The 21,605-nt window shown below is 34.2% G+C and overlaps 3 protein-coding genes and 1 pseudogene across 5 annotated transcripts; 3 read left to right on the top strand and 1 right to left on the bottom strand.

Moving 5' to 3' along the window:
- Nucleotides 1–2,034: 2,034 nt before the first annotated feature.
- Nucleotides 2,035–2,732, top strand: LOC104769433 (uncharacterized). Its single transcript, XM_010493649.3, has one exon. It carries the CDS (start codon nt 2,198–2,200, stop codon nt 2,519–2,521), a length of 324 nt encoding a protein of 107 aa, XP_010491951.2. The 5' UTR covers nt 2,035–2,197; the 3' UTR covers nt 2,522–2,732.
- A 1,490-nt stretch (nt 2,733–4,222) lies between these two features.
- LOC104769432 (putative magnesium transporter NIPA9) lies at nt 4,223–7,211 on the top strand. Of its 2 annotated transcripts, none has more exons than XM_010493648.3 (9): nt 4,223–4,504; nt 4,887–4,985; nt 5,071–5,200; nt 5,303–5,391; nt 5,623–5,679; nt 5,806–5,864; nt 6,080–6,200; nt 6,330–6,478; nt 6,765–7,211. In XM_010493648.3, exons 1-9 carry the CDS (start codon nt 4,394–4,396, stop codon nt 6,988–6,990), a joined length of 1,041 nt encoding a protein of 346 aa, XP_010491950.1. In that variant the 5' UTR covers nt 4,223–4,393; the 3' UTR covers nt 6,991–7,211. The 2 variants fall into 2 exon arrangements, with proteins under 2 accessions (XP_010491950.1, XP_087361606.1); XM_087505480.1 differs by having other exon boundaries at nt 4,331–4,504; nt 4,728–4,985.
- Nucleotides 7,212–9,048: 1,837 nt separating this feature from the next.
- Nucleotides 9,049–11,177, bottom strand: LOC104769431 (cytokinin riboside 5'-monophosphate phosphoribohydrolase LOG8). The gene is made up of 8 exons (XM_087504583.1): nt 11,004–11,177; nt 10,733–10,863; nt 10,250–10,347; nt 10,128–10,158; nt 9,801–9,900; nt 9,643–9,713; nt 9,415–9,558; nt 9,049–9,256 (listed from the first exon to the last, which is right to left on the bottom strand). Exons 2-8 carry the CDS (start codon nt 10,844–10,846, stop codon nt 9,179–9,181), a joined length of 636 nt encoding a protein of 211 aa, XP_087360709.1. The 5' UTR covers nt 10,847–10,863; nt 11,004–11,177; the 3' UTR covers nt 9,049–9,178.
- A 6,754-nt stretch (nt 11,178–17,931) lies between these two features.
- Nucleotides 17,932–21,133, top strand: LOC104769430 (subtilisin-like protease SBT3.11; annotated as a pseudogene). The gene is made up of 9 exons (XR_015592546.1): nt 17,932–18,086; nt 18,193–18,284; nt 18,398–18,495; nt 18,587–18,742; nt 18,840–19,515; nt 19,591–19,874; nt 19,954–20,068; nt 20,174–20,366; nt 20,466–21,133. The product of XR_015592546.1 is annotated as a subtilisin-like protease SBT3.11 (transcript).
- The last annotated feature ends 472 nt before the right edge of the window (nt 21,134–21,605 follow it).

The raw sequence follows: 21,605 nt of genomic DNA, 5'->3' as shown, positions 1-21,605 counted from the left end.
TTATCAAAAAAATTTCAATATCTAAAATATAAACAGTTATTTTTAAAAATAATTTTCTAACAATGATGAGTTTAATTATTTTATGTTTAATTTTTAATTTTTAATTAATTATTAATTAAGGGTATATGTTATTTATTTTATCTTAATTTAATTTTTTAGTTATTGATTAATATTATATATAATAAATTAATTCATAATTTTTAAAAAACAATACAAAAATTCCGAATATCTAGTTTACATATTAGTTTTAAAAATAAAATTTTCAAATAAATTAATTTAATTATATTGTATTTAGTTTAATTTAATTTGTAACCAAGGACAAAATAGTCATTTAGTTCAGCCCATAAGGGTACATTTCAAAGACTTAAAAGATTTAGTATAGAGTTCAAATTACCTATTTAGATTGAGGTATGTATTCTAATTTTTTCCTTTTAAAATCATAGAAAATTAGAAAGTAAAAATGAAGGATTCTATAATAGATTGTTTAGGAAGTTATTTTAAATCTTGCTGATTTGTGTTTCCTAATCTTGTAAAATCTTTCAAAATCTTTCTATTTGATGAAAGAGTTTTCATGACTTTTGTTATGAAGGAAATGATATAAAATCCTAAACAAATAACACAAAATTTGAATTCATTAACAATCCAAGATTCTTTTGTTTTAAGTGAATAACATAAAACTTTTCATGACTTTATAAGACTTTTAATCCAATAACACTAGATTTATCAAGATTTTAGATAACTTTTTACAAATCCACAACCAATAATACCAAATTTTTAAAGATTTTTAAAAAGTATTGATTGAATAACAACATATTTTACATAACTTTTAAAGTCATTAAAATTCTTTCTGAATCCTAAACCAATTCATGTATCGATATTTTGGTTCGGTGTTGGTTTTAGAGATCCAGAAGGCATGTTCGTGGGACAAATGACAGTACTAATATAATTAAAGCTTCTTTATCGTTGTTATGAACATACAAAATGTGGGATGATACAGATGTATATTTAGCAGTTTTTGATCAAATCAAAAAGAATATATGAGTGAGTGACCACAAACAAAACAATACTACTATTAAGATTCTCCTCCAATACTCGAAACTCTTTGTTTTTTTTTACCTCCACTTTCGGCGTGGAGAATCACGTGGGGAGCCCCTGAGGAGACACGTGGTCGAAAGGAATATGCCGACCAACCCCACACATCGTAAGTGGAACTGGAACATATCAGAAATTCAGAACCACGCTGGTCAGTTCAGTGGATCTCCTCCATCATTTATTTAAAATCCTTTTCTTCTCATATATTTATTACTTAAATCGATTGATTCGGTTGAAATTTTAATTCTCGGTATATAGCAGCATATCCGTATTCCCCGGTTAGTCGTAGACCGGAATGTCAAGGTGCCTGTGTGGGCTTGGGCTCAGTTTACTAAGGCCTAAGAGAACTAAAAGAGGTCCCATTAGCTATGATAATTATTTCGTTTTTTCCTACATTAATTTATCAACTTACTTTCTGATACTTAAGTTTTAGAAAGTTATCATCTACTTTTGTTATTTTTTCTTCATGTGGGGAAAATGATAGCTCGTGGAAAATTAAGACAGTGATTAAAGTGGTATAATATATATGGTCCTAAAATGTTTTGCTGGTAGTCACGTTCACAGGAAAAAACACAAATATATCACGCCAATTAATTTTGGATTCGTGAACATTATTATCACACACAAACACAACTTGCCATTGACCGGCTAATGCAAGCACATCAACAGTCAACGGTGTCAATTACTAAAACCAATATACTTACTTTTATGCTTAATCTTGTTCTTGTCTCAAACTTACAACTTATGTGTTAAAAAATAACGTCACAAGTCTTAACTTTATTTTTTCTGTTAAAAAAAAGGAAAAAATCTTATCAGATTCTTTCTTTATTTTTTTATCGCTTTTTCCTTGTTTTCCATTAGCTTTATTTCTTTATTTAATTTCTTAAATTACAGAAAAAAAGAAAGAAATAATACTATAACGTGGAATGACAAATTGAGACCAGCTCAAAAGACACGGCCTTACACACTAGCGTTACTATTATTCTCCATCTTCTTTCTCTCCTTCCAATTATTATTATTTCTCTCCTCCTCTGAGCTGTGTTTTATTTTCTTTGTCTTTAAAAAAAGAAAAAGATTCTTGTCGATCGAAGTCGCCGGCGTGTATATGGAAGACTTCGGGCGTCAAAGACCGTATGGAGACGGAGGGATGCAGATCCAGCCTTACAACGGTGGTAACCAAGCCGGAGACTTCAGGAGCTATAGCGCTTCGTACGGGACGAGAGAGAACAGTATATACGATCTGAACAAGAAGGAGAAATCGATACCTAGATCGAAGTCTTGGGGGATAACGGACCCGGAGCTCCAAAGGAAGAAAAGGGTCGCCAGCTATAAGATGTATGGTGTTGAAGGCAAAGTCAAAGGCTCTTTTAGTAAAAGTTTCAGATGGCTTAAGCGGAGGTACACCCAGGTCGTTTATGGTTGGTGGTGATCGGTGATCCCATTTTTTTTTTCCTCTTTTTATAATAACTTTTATTTTACTTGTTGAGCTTTTTTTTTTTTTTTGATTTTTGATTTTCTCAAGTAAGTATGATTGTGTTCTGTCTCTCTTTATGTATCTCTGTGTGTTGTAATCTTGAATGTAAACTGTGATGGTTGCATCGCCATAAATTATATATGAATCATTAGTTTTACAAAGTAAAGAACTTTGGTTTAATCTTTTGCACCCTGAAGTTGGGTTTGATGGAGAATAATATTCTTTGTAGAAATTTGATGCCCTTTTGCTAATATTATTAGTTGTTCAAAGTAGATTGTGAAAATGTCTGTTTTTGATGACATTTGATTATGAACTATTCTTGTTTTGTCATATATAAAAATTTGGGTTTACCATGATTTTGATATGGTTTGGTTTTTGAGTGTTTGACTAATTACATCTAGTGATGAATCAATATCTCACTCCCTAGTTTTTAGTTATGTTCAAATCATTTTGGTGATCATCCATTTCCCCATCAAAAACTCTGTTTTTTATATATTCACCAGTGTCAAATTTATTTGGCCTCTTTAGGTACCATATATTAGAGGTTACCAACTGAACATCTTTCAAAGATCTCAGATCTTAGAAAGCAAGTTTCTGTTGGTAAAATGATTTACTTGTTGTGGTTAATAGATCTCGACTGAAAAAAGTTGGCTTTTGAAAAGCTGCTAACAGCTCGTTTTAATTGGGGACCATATATCTATTTGTGGGTGTCATCCTTATTAGCTTTACTTAGTCATTTTTTTTTTTTAATCTAAGTCTGCACTCTGAAGACTGTATATGTTTATTTTTGTTATGAGACGACTCATCTACTTGTTAACTAAGATTGAAGTCAATGTTTCATTAGTTCTTTGGACATCAGAAACTTTCGGTAGAAGAAAACTCATACTGTTCTTCCATATGTCAACTAAGATTAAAGTCAATGTTTCATAAGCTCTATGGACATCAGAATTTAAAGGCAGAGGAAGACATCATACTATTCTTCAAATTTGTATCCTTCCCATGGCATCTAAGCCACTTAAACATTATTTTCCCCAATTCGAGTTCTCCCATCAACTGTAGTAGCACCATATGCTAAAAATTGTCCCTTTTTACTGCATTTACTCCGCCGAAACTGAGGTTTTATGATGCATACATACAAGTATTTTTGTTTTTTTTTTTTTGTTTGAGAAAGGAATGCTTAGAGTATGTACCCATCTGATCACAACATATTTCGAATATTACTCTCTTGTTAAAGTCATTTCAATATCAAAAAAAAAAAAAGGATTAGATAACCAAAAAAATAATCAACAACATGTTTCGGTTTATTTTGAGGGCTGAGGGCTGCTGCAAGTACGTTGGGTTGGTGGATAAATTGACATAAGCATGCTTAGCAACGTGTTGACGCCGAACTTTGTTTAAATTGCGTTATCTAATCGAATTGAAAATATATTCAAATACCTCTTTGGCTTTGAAAAATACACTATGTTCCAATACACATTATGTGTGAGACTGTGTGAGGTCTAGTAATAAAATTACCATTGGTATTTAATTATTGTACGTTTTAGTATTTTGCAAAAAAAAAAACAAAATTACTGAATAATACGAAACCTCAATTTGAAGGCAAGAAACTAAAAACAAAAGTCAATAAAAGCATTGAAGATCAAATTATTATTTTTTGTTACCCATTAATAAAATAGCTATAATTAAAAAAAACAAAAAAAGAAGAAAATTACAATATTGCCGATGTTAATCATAACGTAAGACATCGGCAAAACCAATTCCTTCGAAGAAATAAAGAAGAAGCCTCCCTTGGGTTGGTTCGTTTTCTCTCGCCGGCGATTTAAAGAGATGTGGGAGTCGATTTGCCTTACGCTCGCGGCCACCGCCGGTAACAATATCGGAAAGGTTCTCCAGAAGAAAGGCACTATCATCCTCCCTCCTCTCTCCCTCAAGCTCAAGGTCTCTCCCCCTCTCTCTCTCTCTCTCATAATCTAATCTTCGTAACTCTTATGTTTTGAATTGCATGTTGCTGCTATTTTGAGTCCTGAATTTTCAATTTGATCGGACCAATCTCTATAAAATCTCAACCTAACTTTCGCGAAATTTATTATCTGGGAAATTTGAATTCGATTTCGTGGTAGATACAAAACTCATTAGACGATTTTTGAATGTTGTTGTTTAGAGTATACGAGAATTGGATCGGAGTCAAACTATTCTGAATCAAAACCAATTGCGGAGGCTCGATTTTGATTTCGTTCCTTTGTGTTGAATTAGAGGAGAGGTGGTTGGACAAACGTGTTGTAGAAAGGCTTACATTGTATATCAATAATTTGTTTTACAGGTAATAAGAGCATATGCTGTTAACAAACCATGGGCACTAGGTTTTCTTATGGACATTGTTGGGGCTTTGTTGATGCTCAGAGCACTCTCGCTTGCCCCTGTAAGTAAAGGAGTTTTCCCGTAAAACTTTTTGTTTATTCTGATGCCAGAGATTGTGTTGCCTAATAGCCTTCTCTTGCTTTCAGGTGTCTGTTGTTCAACCTGTCTCGGGATGTGGACTTGCCATTCTTTCTGTCTTTTCTCATTTTTATTTGAAGGAAGTCATGAATGTTTTTGACTGGATTGGGATTACCGTTGCTGGCATTGGCACCATAGGTAACATCTTTCATTGTTGATTTCTTTTACTGTTTCTCACTATCAACATTGTAGATAGAATTACCTGTTTTAATAAATTTAGGATTTGTACGTTCGCTGTAGGAGTTGGTGCTGGTGGCGAGGAGCAAGAAGCATCGCTGATATCTGTTTTCCAGTTGCTCTGGCTAGCGTTGGTTGTTGCCATCTTGTTTGTAGGTACCTTTCATCCATGGTATTTTATAATAACTCTATTTTGGCATCATCTCCTTTTTATTTTGTGTTAGCTGATGGCTTCTTCCTGACGTATATATATCATTATAAACTTGACCATTGGAACCATTGTGTTTATATATATTTTTTTTTCATATTTATCAGATAATATATTAATAGGTATGGTAATTGCAATGTTTCTGATAACTTTTGTGTTGGATTTTGGGTATAAGGTACTACTAAATGCGTGGCTTCATATCTTCAAACGCCAGCGCAGGGAGCAGGAGCTGGTATTTTATTCTCTTTAACCTTTTCAATTGCTTAGATTTTTGAGCTATAAGAGCTTGTATCACCTTTAATGTTGTTGTCTTTTCATTTTTCCTACCAAATGCACTTATCCTAATTCTGGTTTGCAGGGGGAGTATGAAGTTGTGGAAGAAATTATATATGGCCTGGAATCTGGGATTTTATTCGGGTACCTTCTACTACCCTTTAACTGTGTGACGAGCCTGGGATACTCATCATCATCTCCTTTATATCAATTACAATGTGCTTTTGAGTTTTGAGACATATAAGGACCAATGTGCGGATTTTCCTGCAGGAACTTTTTCAAATAGACTAGAACTATATATGAACTGTATTTATAGCTGTTGCATAGCTTACAACATTTTATCACTCATATGATCACAGGATGGCCTCTGTAGTATCAAAGATGGGTTTTGTATTCGTGGAGCAGGGGTTTTCTGCAATGTTCATTCCTATGTGCATTTCAATTAGTATATGCTGTAGTGGAACAGGATTTTTCTATCAGGTACTTTACCCATGCTAGTCCATTTCTGCTTTCGTGTATAACATAAAGGACTCTCTATCTGTAGTCCTTTGTAGGTTGATATTCAGGTTCATCATGATTCTAGTCTTCTTTTTGTTTGTACTTTATCAGACTCGGGGACTAAAACATGGAAGAGCAATTGTTGTATCCACTTGCGCTGCTGTGGCGTCAATTGTAACAGGTGTGGTTGCAGGAATGTTCGCTCTGGGTGAGAAATTACCCACTTCACCATCGGGACGGCTTCTACTTCTCTTAGGATGGTAAGTTCTACTCACCATTGTCTTTAGTTAATATGCTAGGTGAGACACATTCTATCAGAGTGATTAGAGATGAAACATCGTGTGTACGCACAAAATAATTGCAAAAGATCCCAGTTGAAACACATTCGATTGGTCATTAGAGATGAACATGTGTACACACAAAAAAATTGCAAAAGATCTCTCCAAAAAGATTTTCCCTTACATATATAACATTATGTGCATGAACATAGTACCGGTTTCAGAACTATAATTTTTAGTGATGGGAGACTCTTGAAACTTTTTGCAGGTTACTTATCATGCTAGGTGTTGTATTACTCGTGACTTCATCACGGCTTATCAGACATCTTCCACGGTCATTCAGGCGTTCCAGTTCGAGACAAACGAGTTTAGAAAGAGGTTTCAACATAAGGCGGACAGCTTCTCACGTATCAAAGGATACGAACCCAAGTGCGGTTATCCAAACAGCAACATTACACCATCTCTTATCATCTCCATCAAAAGACAAAGACTAAAAGGGATTCAGAAACACCTAAAAAGTATTTGCTGGGTGGCGTGCATGTTACACAAGTTATTTCCCGAATATATGACTAAATATGTCAGATTTTCATATTTCGGGGTTTCATCTCATTGATATTCCAGTTGTTGGAACAGATTAATAGTCAAAGAGTTTGAGATCAATTTATAACGTCACTTGGTATCTGAAATGTGAAATATGAGTTTCCCTTTGTGCAAACTGTGAATCTGGGATAAACGAACCAACTTGGTTCATGTTATTATTGTTATTTTTTTTCTCCATTTTGCTTAAATGGCAGACATTTGAATGATCTCGTCAATTTTGGTGCCGGTTAAGCCACTTGAATCAATCTGAAAATACCATAGAAGACGCATCATCTATTACGAACACACCTCACAATCTTACATTAAAGACTCTGATGTCGATCAATCGTTCTCGTCCAATTAAGAGCTGAGTGGAAATTTTGCTCAAATTTTAATTCGGTATATATTTGGATTTTTTTGATTAGTTTTTTAGTTTGTTCGTTTGGTATATAAATAATGGGCTTGTTCGCTTGGTTGACGCTGGCGGCTGCGGCAGCGACAATAGCTGCGTTTATGTTTTTAACCGCTGAATTGAAACAACGTTTAAAAATATTAAACGCAGGTCGCAGCGTTTACCGCAGCGTCATGACGCAGGTACCTGCGGCAAGCAAACGAACAACCATACCTGCGTCTGCCGCAACCGCAGGTACCTGCGGCAGCCAAACGAACAAGCCCAATATCTTGAGAAAAAAAAAACTCAAAGATATGGGATGTGCAAGGTACAGGAAGTGAAAAAGACCGGTTAACCAAATTGTAGGGGAGAAGATGGGAAGAAAGTGAGATACATAATGCAAGAGAGATACAAACATCAACTACAATTAGGTTGGGGCTTAACCTATATTGGTACCAAATCAGGACATGCATCAAAACTGAGGGAGACAAGTATGTTTGACAATGAAGTGACACATTCACAATTTACTATCTTAGTATTTTACCATCTCCTTTGTTTTAAATGTCTTATTTTTTTTTCTTTGTCCTTCAAGGGTCCCAATCCCCACACCCCAATTCAGCTTTTCTTGGTCCCCTTAAACGCAAGTGTGACTTGTAAACGCTAAAGTTTCAAGATGTTCATAATTAGAAGTATTAAATCATTTTAGCAAAACACAGAAGATGCAACGAAATTAGAAGTAGACCTTCGAACCCATGTGTGGCGACAGTGCGAGATTCAAACATAAATTTAATTGAGGTTGGACTACACATAGCATTATGTGAGGACAACTACAAAATATTATTTGATAGGCTATAAACCAATATTTAGAGAAAAGTCAAACACTATGCATTTTAATGCAGAAATAATTTTTATACAGAGTTACAAGAAAAAGACATAATTTTGAGATAAACAGCCGTTTAATATTATTGCAAATTGGTGGTAGAAGTGATATCTTCTTGCGGATTTCGTTGTACTCATTAGCTATTTTTAAATAGTGGTAATCAAACTTTGACCGAATCTATGGTAAACACTAAAACCTCAAATCACCATAATAAAAAACACGTTCAAGAATCATCTTTTATTACCATGAAGGTCATCATCAACACCTTTAAACTAGTCAATGACCTAATCAAGATGATCCAACGTAGAAAGTGAGAGAGAGAGAGAAGAACTGACGCAACAACAAAATAAATAAATAAGAGGAAGATATATCCAATCAAATCCCCACCACAAAAGGCACTTGGCAAAAAAGAAGAAACCCATCCATGTCCAACTTGGTTGCACACATCATTCACATTTTGTGCTTTTCTATTGAAGCCATCGAATGAAACAAACCTAAGGGACCACACTCCTATCTTAATGGACATTCACTATGACACGACACTTGTGGGACTTTTCTGCATCACCCACAATCAAAAAGATTCCTCCTTTCTTTCTTTGGGGGTTACCAAAATTTTTTTAACATAACAACCAAAATGTTTTTTTTTTGGTTCTTTACCCAAAATACCAAACTTAAACTAACATAATCAGCAACATTTTCATATTGGGGACCCAATGTGCTGTTTCATATTGCAACAAGATTTGAGTTTTTCTTATACACATTGTGGATTCTGCAAATAAATTAGAGACTAAACTTGAAATGAAAGTAGCATATGCTAACAATAATAGTGCTTTTATTGCGGCTTGTTCTCTTGTTCTTCGGCTTTCCAGCTTTCGTGCGATGCAACATGCTTGTGCGAAGGAGTATATTCCTGACAAGAATATAAAAATTTTCAGAAACAATATTGGTGGACTCTGCAATTTAAACATACTCCTACCAAGACTATGTTTTACACTAAAATACCAAAAATGTCTAGCATCAAACAGAACCTCATAACAAGAAGAAAAAGGGAAGGCCAAGTTAATGTACCTCCATCTTCTCCATAAGCTCTTTGGCTGTTGGAGCAGAAACCACAATATTACGTGCACCTGGCTTGATAAAACCTTCTTCGACACCAGTGTCAAATAAAGCAAGCAAATTGTTATAGTATCCATCAACATTCAATAGACCAACCTGCAGAAATAATTTTCAAACGAATCAGCAGAGGTATTAGTAGCCTACTGCTTCGACGACCGAGCAAAGGACATGTTAAAATACCGTCTTCTTATGGATACCAAGTTGTGACCATGTTATCATCTCCAGCAACTCCTCCATTGTTCCGTAACCTCCTGTAACGATATAACCCGTGATTATCAAGACCAAAACTTTCAGTTTTAGAACTTGCTAGAATTAAGTAGTAAAAGACATTTTCTCACCAGGGAGTGCAATGAAGGCCTCAGCTTCTTGTGCCATTGCAGCCTTTCGCTCGTGCATGTCTGCAACAACTCTTACATCTCCCACAGTCTCACCAGATATCTGATGAAATCCAAGTCATGAGATTGAGGTGAAAAAGGTCTCACAATCCTCATACTTAACTAGAAACAAAAATCAAGAACATTGTGTCTCTCCTGATCTTAAATCATATGAACGCAGACAAGAAGCAAGAGCTAGTATTGCAAACAAATGTATACATGATTCATCATTAGATAAAACTTCAAAACTCCAGCCAAGTTTACTACTTCCTAGGGGAAAAAGATACATACCTCAATAGGCATCAAAGCTTTGGGAATGATCCTGCAATCACAAGAGAATCCAATCAGAGAAGTTTGGAAATGAAGGAGATTGAAAGAGTTACAAAGCCTGTTAGGAGACTCTTAAAACTAACCCGAGTACATGGAAACCACCTTCATAGACTCTCCTGGATATCAAACCCATCAAGCCAACACTTCCTCCACCATAAACCAAGTCTATCTTCCTCTTCACCTACAAGTGCCAACAATTCCAAAATCCAATCACACAAACGAAGACAAACACAATCAGAAACCAGAGGAAGACCTATTTCAAAGAACTCAAGGAAATGTCACAACTTTTCAAATGACAACAAGAGTCAACAAACAAGGATTAACAGCCCAAAACCCACAAAAGCTAACAACAGACGCAAGCACAGATAAAATCAATCAAACCCATTGTGTAAAAGTCATGTGAATGAACAAGTAAACTAAAAAGTTCGTATTTTGACATTCAAAAACCAAGTAAAATCTGCCCTGTTACGAAAAAAAGTATTGATTTTTAAGAAAAGTTCATACTTTTTTAATCAAAAAACCAAAACGATAAGCAATCAAAAGAGAGAGAGAGATAGAGAGCAAACGAGTTCATTGCCGAGTTCGATAGCAGCATCGCTGAAAACTTCTCTGTGACCAGAGTGGCTTCCGCAAAAGACACAAATTTTTCTGAATCTGCTTCGCTGCTGATTATTTTCCATTAATGGATAACAAAAATCTACAAAAAAAAATCAGAGGAGGTATTCTTCAAGTCGTTATGTATAAAAAACAAAAAAAAATCAAGGGAAGAAGAAGAAGAAGCAAGAGGAGGAGGGGGGGGGGGGGGGGGGGGAAGGCAAAACAAAACAAGACTGAAACCTTTGTTTGTGTGTTGATATATAAAAGATACAAAGAAATATCCGAAATTGAGAAATCTTATTTTGGATTGGAAGAAATCGGTAGAGAGAGAGAGAGAGAGAGAGTGCTTTTTTATTCAAATAACTTTTTTTTTAGGCTACAAATGATAATAAATAAATAAATGTAGCGGATAATATGATATATGGTATTGAAGGTAAATATATAAATTGATTATCCACTGAGTTAATTAGCAAAATATTTAAATTAATATAACATTAGTTGTTTTAGGTTAATTTAGCGTATTTACATGTTTTCCCACTTTATAAGACCAAAATTCAAATGATTATGTTTTATACACTCCATTATGTTACTTTAATATTAACTTTTAAAAAATAGTTTTTGATTTGTTTCAAATAGATATGTATTAATTCGTGTTTGACAAAAAAAAAAAATGAAAGATTTGTATGTTTCGGGTTTTGTTCAGATATACATTTTACCGTAGTCCATTATCAACTAAACAGACTTAATAAAATTTAAATATTAACTAAATGATAAGTTTGATTAAAATTGCATTACTATGTACTAACTACTAAATTGATTTGCTTTTTTAGTAAACATTTCTTTTTAGAAAATTACTTGATCGAACGAGGAAAAACTGAGTTTTAAAATTAAATAGTAGATTTTTTTTTTCTGGTAAGAGAGTATTGTATTTGTAGTCATTCTCAACGTCCTGTTTAACGTATCGAGTTTAAACATGATTTTCATCTTTAGATCTGAACTCCAATATCGAGAGATGATTAATTCAACGCCATTGGAGATGATCACACATTGGGATCTTTCCATTGAATTTGAATTATATTCTATATCCTTGCTCTTCCATTGCCTCTACTATATTTTAACATGTTTTTTTTTTTAATAACTTATAATAATATTCGATTGTATATTTATATATTTCAGTCAAAGCACATGAACACTTTGAATTATCATTATTCATTGCACTCTTTCATATCCATTGACCAGCGCAAATTTTTGTATACATAACAATACCACTTTTTTTTATATGAAACAATACCATTGCAAGCACGCAAATGAACACACATATAATAAGGCTATATGTTTATTTTTATTTTATTCTGTTTTGTATCATACATGATTACATTGGCCCTGCCGTATCTTTATTTACCATATGGTCCATATCTAAAATCCTATTGAATTTCTTTGTGATATTAAAATTAAAGTAACATGAATGATTCATTTCTATTGAAATTATTTCATTTATTTGCACTGTGGGGTTTCGTCTTGTCACTTTGTCTTGCATTGCCCCATATTTAGAGTTGGACACACAAATTAAGAAATCAATAATTTTTGTTTTTATTTATAAAAACATCATTGAATATCTATTTACATACAATTCAACCGATAAAAAACTGCATAATATAAATTATTAGCTTAAAAACAATCTGAATCATTTACCAGCTTCTTAGCATTCTTACCAAGAGTTTGTTGTATTATGGTTCTTTAAAACATCGTTAAAATAGTCTTAGATATCTACAACAATATTATACTCCCTCCGTTTCACAAAGAGACATTTTTCACACAAATTAAGAAAACACTGAAATATACATATATGCCCTTATTTAATAAGTTTTTAATAGACTATTTTAGTTATAATTAAGGGTAAAACAAGGAAATCTAAGATAAAAGATGCATTGGAACTATAAAATAATGCATTGAAATTGTAAAGTGACAGTCTTTGTAAACAAAGAAAAATCTCCAGAATGACACTCTTTATGAAACAGAGGGAGTAGTACAATACATGTCTTCAACACCATTGACCTGGAAAATTTGTGTATACAACATTGAAAGCACGCACCTATATTAAGGATGTTTGACATTGCTGTTCGAGCCTAGTATATAATCTTATTTTTCAATTCTAACGAATAAAACGACGTTGTATTGATGCATGCGTGGATTCTACATCAGATTAACATAACAGTAAAATTAACAAAATTACTAATTAATTATGTTTTTACATATTGTAGCTCAAAATTATAAGTATAGGTATGAAAATTCAATTTTTTAAAGTGTATGTATATTTTCGTGCAGTCAATAGTACGATATATGAATCGAACATACTGAAATTGTCCAGGTATGAAAAAGCCGTTTTTATATACATGGCCGTATTTTTGCTTATGATATATAAAATTCGACTGAAATTTCTTTGCCATTAGAAAAAACAAGAAATGTAACATGAATGATTCATTCTATTGCAATTATTCCATTATTTGCACTCGGAAGCAAGTTATAAATTTTTGATGATGATGTTACGTAGAAAAAGACATTAACTTTAAAATAGTATTTGAATATATATTCCAAGACAATTTGAAAAGTAATGTTCCCAACATGGCTTACCCAAAATTGATTGTCCTCTCTGTACCTGTGTTCCGCTCGATTGAGCCTTGATCATTTTATTTTATTTTGTCAACCGAGCCTTGATCATTTCTAAACTCAAAAAAAAGTCAGCAATTTTATGACATGCATTTTGCACTTTGCTTCTTCTTAAGTTTTCTTAAAATAAAATGAGATTTAAGTTTTTAGAGCTTACTTATATAACTTGCAACTTGGCACATGAAGAAGAAAATAAAAAGACATGAGCTGATGACTGATGAACAACGGATCGCTCAATCATAATGGTCATATCCGTCTCAATAGACTAACACGTAGAAAGCATCATTTGTATTGGTCTAATAATAATAATAAAAAAATAATCAATATGGCAACGATATGATCTAAACAATCAAGTTAATATCATTTTTTCTTTGTAAACCAAAACCAAATTCGTTTTCCAAAACATATATGATAAAGGAAGTAAAAAAAAACAATCGTAAATTGAAATTTACTTTACATAATTTATTAAAGTTTATTTGTTGCCAATAATTAAAAAGAAAAGAAAAATTGGGAGGTAGAGATAAACGGGCTTTGGCCCAACTACATCGGATTTCTCAAAAAGAAATGGGGTTGATTTCTCACTGTTCCATGTCTTCCATCGATCAGGTAAGGGAACATAGCTGGACCATTCATTAATTTCAGTCCATCTCAATGTTTGTTTTTTTTCTGACTTACGTGACCGAAGACATCACACGGGAAGGAAATCAAACTCGTTGCAATAGTGAATAGTCTTATGGCTATCTGTTTAGAACACTGTCGCCAAACTCAGCTCTGGCCAATTCTTTTGAGACCAAAACCGTGATGATCCTTGATCTGCCTTCAACTAAACCCAACCTTTTGTCAACCTCCCACAGCTCTCTGAAGGCCTGCAAATATGTTCTCCCAGCCTTGCTTAGGTTGTGGATGGAACATCACTCCCGGATTGAATCGCTACAATGGTATATACCGGTTGTCATTACCTTCTTCAAATCTAGGTCTGTTTCTATTATTCAGTGTTAAGCCGGTTACAAACTTTGCGTGGAATTCTTAATCTCCATGATCATAGACTTCATGTGAGAGAGGATCCACCTGTTCTGTTACGGCCAGCTTTATATATATATCTTATTCTTATGCCTTGGTTTTTGCCCCTAAATATATGAAGATTCATGGCTATTTAGATCGGAATTCAAAATGGCAAAGGTGTTATTTCGGCCATAGGTGACCCTTGGCCAAGAGTTACTCCTCGGTAATTCTAGCAAGCTTATCTACCATTGGCCATGATGTCTAAGGCTTGGATCCTATTCTACCAAGAAGATATAGCTCGCCCCAAAGAAGATCCAAAGCCTTTAGTTTGTGTTCTAGATCAAGCCTCACCAGTTTATAAAACCATAATCACCCTTGTATTCGCCTATGCACTACTTCGAGTAGCTCCTCTCGTGCCGGTGAAAATCACGGCCATGAATCCTCTATCAACGTTATTTCGTCTTTTGACAATGACCAGCTTATCTACCATTGATTTGTTCTTAGAAGACCTTTCGATAAATCTTGTTCTCACATGTGTCAAATCGCTTTTTAGCATTTGCCTCAAAGCTCTTTTGGAATATTTGTCGATTATTTACATCTATCTTTGTAAAAATTGGGGAATGTCTTTTGTTATGTTTTAAACTTTGTGATCCTTGAATCCTTTTCTATGTACCTGATTTTATGAGTAATGAAATCAAGTTTTTGTAATAAAAGAAAAGCATCTATTTTTTACACTAGAAAAATTGACACTTTAAATTAAGTCAATATTTTTTCTTTCTAATTTTGAACCATACGCACACCCGGACTAAGATATTAAATCGTTATCAGTTTATCATTTTTTTTTTCTATTCTAAAAACAAAAATTATATACGTAAATCTATATGGAAACACTATACATATCCTGGGATTATCTAATTTTTGTTTCAAACACTATACAAAAATCTCCTTACTTGTAAGAATTATAATTGTCTTTGTTCTGACTAACCCTTGTAAGTTTTCTTTAATGATTTATCTAATTAAAAAAATTGATATTACATTATAATATTAAATTGATGTTCGGGTTTTCATATATATATTTTACTATGATCAGGTGTGTATCATGTATGTCCATCCGAACGTATACATAATATTAAATTGATGTTCGTGTTTTCAATCATGCATATCTCTTCATATATAATTATATACCAATATTTTCATATCTATTTTGAAACATATCATACCAATATTTTAATTTTTCCACGGGTCTCTTTTTTCTTTTTGTTTACCTTTTGTATCCACGAGACATAGTAAATTAACGATTTCTTGAAATAGTAGTTTATTTTCTTTGTGATTTACGGAAAAAATCTACTACAGTATATTATTTTTGTTATGTCTTTCATAGATATAAAGCCTCTATAATTATTAATCAGTAACATTAAATATAGGAATGTTGCAACTTGCAAGTATAATCGGTATTTCGGTTAAGTTTATAAACTAAAACTGTATACAATAAACTCTAATATAAGTTTACGACCTCAATGCGATCATGAAAAATTAAGGTAAAGTAACGAAATATAGAATTAAAATATAAAAAATGGTAATTCTCGCATTTGACTTTGCATTGTGAAGAGGGCGTCGTATGCGTAGCAGAACAAATAACCATAAAAGGAAAGTACATCGAAACAAGGGAAAGGTTAGCAAAATAGAAATTATAAAGGGATATGGACAAATAATAAAAAGAGCATATGAATTTTGATGAGTCATGAGAGGCCATCTGCATTCTAATCTCGCCTTTGAACCTAGTCTCTTTTTCCCGTTTATCATTTTACACTAAAGAAGTCATCATCTTCCACCCTAAATATCTCCGAACCTTTCACTTTCCTATTCTATGCATTTAATATATAATATATACGTAAGAGCTCAAACGATAGATGTGTAATGATGGTGCAACTTCAAGTTGAGTTTCTCGAAAGAGACATTAAGACAACAAATACATTATATACGTAAGGCCTCAAACGATAGATATGTAATGATGGTGCAACTTCAAGTTAGGTTTCTCGAAAGAGACATTAAGACAACAAATACAAATCAAGCTTTATTTTAACTTTACCTGTGGTTATCATCATCAACACCCTAAAATAACGTTGGGTACAATTAAATATGCTGATATCAGCATTCAAAAGAGGAAATCTTGTAACAGAGCGATGGTAGCTAGAGAAATCATGGCATAAATTTATTTTACATATATTTTTCTTTTGTAGAGTTAAGTTCTCTTTTTTTGCAGTTGCATTAGCAGCGTCAATAATACCTAGTAGCAGAGCAGAGTCTGAGGCTTTTTTTGTAGACTTAAAGTTCAGTTTTGTCTCGACGCTTTGAAAATATATATTGATTATTTTTTCTTAACGTGCCAACCACTGATATATATAGCTATCTACAATAGTAGCTAGTTAACAAAGAATAATAATGCTTGCTTTCCCATTTTAGAGAACACATATATCACGGCTCCTAGGATTATGGTTTATTTTGTTGTTTCTAATATCCTCAAAAGGGGTCTCTTTTTTTTTATGATAATAGTATCTCTTAAGACTATATATGAGTGTTCACATCTTAAATTGATTATTTTTAATTATAATTTAGTCTATCCTTTTAAGTTTTCTTTTTAATGGGTGTAATATCTATAATTCTATATGTATATATCCATTCAAGGCTAATGACAAAAAAAAAATAAGAAAAAAGAAGCTAAATACACTTGGATCGTGTCAGTTTGGCAATACATTTTGAAGAGGATTGGATTAGCATAAATTTGAAAACAAATCGTGAGAAAAGTTGCATTATTGGTAAAATTTACATACAGTATAGAGTAAAAGGTCATTTGATTTGTTTTGCCAAGTACTAGTAAATTTAACGAGCAAAGTTTTTTTTTGCGTGTTGACTTTTCATAACATTTAAAATTTACTAAATTATTACAAAAACTACACAACCTAGGCTCTTTCCACTCTTCCAGTCATGAGGTTGGAGTAATTATTAATAGAAAGAATTATTATTTATGCAATTTTCAACGGAAAACCAAAAGAAAAAAAAAATATCGTTTTCTTATTATTCAATACGTGCATTGTTATATTCAAAGTTACTACTGCCCCCAATCTCCCTATATATATAATTGCTCTTCCATCTATCGCAAACCACAACTTTCTACTCGAGTCTAAGGTAACTCATACTTAATTTCCCATCTATATGAATTACAATTTATGTTTCTTACCAATTTTTTATTTATAGTTTTTCTCAAATAAAAAAGTGACACATATTCTCTTGTTGTTATTGCAGAGAGATTTACAAGAGAGCTTGCAGTGACGATTTCCAAGGTAATGGTTTTTTTTCAATTGTTGCAAAACCCGCTGTTTCTTAAGAAAACAAAATTTTCATTACACAATTCGAAGTCTTAAAAAACTATGAATGAATTATTTCTCGGCTGTTACGTCGTATGGGATTAATTTTTTAAATTTCTTTCTTTCTCTATGGTCTCCATGGCTGTTCAATCGGTTTTCTTATTATTAATACGTGGCTTTTTACTTGAAGCTAAACATGATCTCGCAAGTTCCATGGTGGGTTTTCTCACTGATCAGTGTCGTGGTGGTTAGTGCTGCGGTAGGAGGAGCCTATGAAGATCAGACTAAGGTAATATATGAATATGACACAGTTACGTACTTACGTTATTTCTTAATTTCACAATAAGGGCAAAAAGATTGGGCGAAGGAATTACTAACATGTATTACATGTATAGGTTTACATAGTCTACCTCGGAGCAGTAGAGCACAGTCATCCGGATCTAGTTACTGCTTCACATATCGGCATGTTAGCATCATTGTTTGGAAGGTACCACAAGCCCCAAATCTTTAGACACAAGAAATTAAATGTTGTTGGATATATATAATTAAGTACGATACATAAACTAACTCGATCGTTTTGTGGTTATACTACTGTTACAGCGAAAAAGACGCAAGGGAATCCATGATATACAGTTATCGACATGGCTTCTCAGGATTTGCTGCCCATATGACTGATTGGCAAGCGAAAAAACTTTCAGGTACATATAAAACAGTAAAAGAATTTACAAAACAAATTCTATTATAAGAGCGTAGTTGACAGTTTTTGTCTTCAAAACTATGGATAGGCAGAGCATCCTGACGTAGTTCAAGTGACGCCGAATCATTACTACCAGATGCAAACAACAAGAACCTTCGACTACTTGGGACTTTACGAAAGCACTCCAAAAAAGCTTCTCCTTGATGCCAAAATGGGTGAGGACGTCATCATAGGCGTCTTTGACTCAGGTGAAACTTATATCTTCTTTTGATATTATATAGCTTCAAGTATATATGTAGATAATAGTTTCAGATAATGATTAATTATTTGCAAATGTGTCCGCAGGTGTGTGGCCCGAATCAGAGTCGTTCAACGACAGAGGGTTAGGACCGATCCCCGCACGTTGGAACGGAAAGTGCGTTGACGGTGAAGGATTTGAGTCCAAAAAACACTGCAACAAGAAACTAATCGGAGCCCGTTACTACATACAGAGCCACATCAAGAAGAACAAAACAGAAGGTATAACATCTGACTACATCGAGCAGAAAGAGTACATGTCTGCAAGGGATAGCTATGTGCACGGGACTCATGTTGCCTCCATAGCGGGAGGTGCCTTCGTCCCAAATGTGAGCAACACAGTTTTCGGAGTGGGGACGGCAAGAGGTGGGGCGCCTAGTGCCCGCATTGCCGTTTACAAAGTCTGTTGGAAAAGAGTCGGCTATGGGGGATGCGCCGCTATGGACATTCTTAAAGCCATGGACGATGCCATAGAGGATGGGGTGGACGTGATGTCTCTATCATTAGGAAAATCCATCCCATTACTCCCCGAAACCAACAAGGACAATGATATCACATTTGGAGCCTTCCACGCAGTGTCAAAGGGTATCCCAGTGCTATGTGCAAGCGGAAATGACGGCCCCACAGCTTACACATTAGACAATATTGCGCCATGGGTAATCACAGTGGCTGCAACCTCGCTGGACCGGTGGTTTCCTACACAGGGAATAATGTTACTATACTGGTAATATAATTAACTATCATCTCCTTTTTAACAAATACACTTGCATGAGACCTAATATAATGTATTACTTTGTAGGCACGAGACCCGTACAAGGGATTGGAAATCCAAGCCAATCTTATTTACGTAGATAGCCTCTACAAGATCACAAGTGCGGCAAAAGGAAAAGTGGCGTTAGTTTTCTTGACGGAAAGTAAAGAAGTTGTTTATAGTTATTTCGAAAGCATTATCAGATTCGGATTGAAGGCTGTAATCATTGCCTCCACAAGAGATGATAGTGTGGAAGTCGTCGGTTTTCCCGTAATAGTCCATATAGACTATGAACAAGGAGCCACCATGATGAATTACATAAGTTCCACCAGGTATACATTTATAATATACTTTCTAATTTGCAGTTACGATTGTTTATTATAATTTTTTTGTTGTTCTCTTTAATAACAGCTCACCTACCATAAAGATAAGCTCTGCAATCACACTCACTGGTCCACTTGTAGCCACTAAAGTTGCTGTGTTCTCAAGTAGAGGACCCAATTCAGTATCTCCATACGTTCTCAAGGTAAAAAAAAAAACTTAATCCTGTATGTGTTTTCTATATATAACATATGTATATCCAATTCTTTCTATATAATTTCATCAACTCATACCAACGTAATATTCGCAGCCTGATGTAGCAGCTCCCGGTGTGGCTATATTGGCTGCTAGCACTCCATCTAAAGCGGGTGCCGAGAATGGGTTCATTACTCTGTCCGGGACGTCAATGTCCACGCCTGTGGTCGCCGGTGTGGTTGCGCTCCTCAGAGCCATTCATCGTGACTGGTCTCCTTCAGCAATTCATTCCGCACTCGTCACTACAGGTAGTTATATAAGGAATCCTTAATTACATACATTATGTTAGATAATTAGATGTAAATAAATAGTGATCTGATGAATGACTCCTTCCTTAATTGATTAAGCTTCCACAACTGATCCTTACGGAGAACCGATCTTCGCTGACGGATTGTCTGGGAAACTAGCCGATCCGTTTGACTTTGGAGGAGGATTGGTGAACCCGACCAAAGCAGCTGACCCCGGTCTTGTCTACGATGCATCCGCAGAAGACTACCTGCGGTTTCTATGTGCTTCTGGGTACGAGGAGACGTCCATCGGAAAAATGGCAAACAGAAGTAGTATGTATCATTGTCCTAGTCCTAGGCCATCGATGCTCGAGCTTAATCTGCCGTCTATAACCATCCCTTTCCTCGATGGAGATGTAACGGTCACTAGAACCGTCACCAACGTTGGACCCATCGACTCCAAATATACGGTCATCGTTAAACCTCCTTTGGGTGTCGAGATCACCGTAACGCCCAACATACTGTTCTTCAACTCCTTCGTCAAGAAGCTGAGCTTTGAAGTGACAGTCTCCACAACTCACAAGAGCAATTCCATCTACTACTTTGGAAGTATAACTTGGACGGATGGCTCCCACTTTGTCAGTATACCCTTATCTGTGAGGACAGAAAGAGTCATGTATTTCAACCATTAAGTTTGGAAACAAAATGAGTATCTTATTAACCTAAAGATGCGTACTGTACAAGTCATCTATCTATCTACTGTAATAAAGTTTCGTTTTACCTTAAAATTAACTCTTTCTATAATTGCCTATTGTGAAGTATAATTTTGGCGGTATCAATGAAGTTAAATGTGAAACTATGAGAAAATAATATGCATATATAGTTTAGTCAAAGAACCAACCAGTAATGAAGTTAGATGCAGACTACTGCAGCAAGATATATCTTGAGAATGACATCTGCAGCAAGATTACATGAATAAAAAACTAAACCATAATCGAGACATCTGGAAACGTATAAAGAAGGAGACACTTTGTCAACTTTCCAACATTAACTATTGTATAATACGTTCACATTGACTTTTTAATTAATAGTGGAGTTTTATAACCTCAATCTTATAACAGAAGGCTGATGAGAACGGTAACTCTTATGTAACTTAAAAAATAACCATATAAATATGATATTCTATCATTTTAATTTCACACCAAAAACTCAAAACAATTAGTAGCAAACGCATATTGGAAGCACGGTAATTTTAAGAGA

Source organism: Camelina sativa, chromosome 20 (assembly GCF_030686135.1).
Source record: "Camelina sativa cultivar CO46 ecotype springtype chromosome 20, ASM3068613v1".
In the NCBI taxonomy this organism is placed as follows: Eukaryota; Viridiplantae; Streptophyta; class Magnoliopsida; order Brassicales; family Brassicaceae; genus Camelina; species Camelina sativa.
This window is presented reverse-complemented; position numbering and strand designations above follow the sequence as displayed.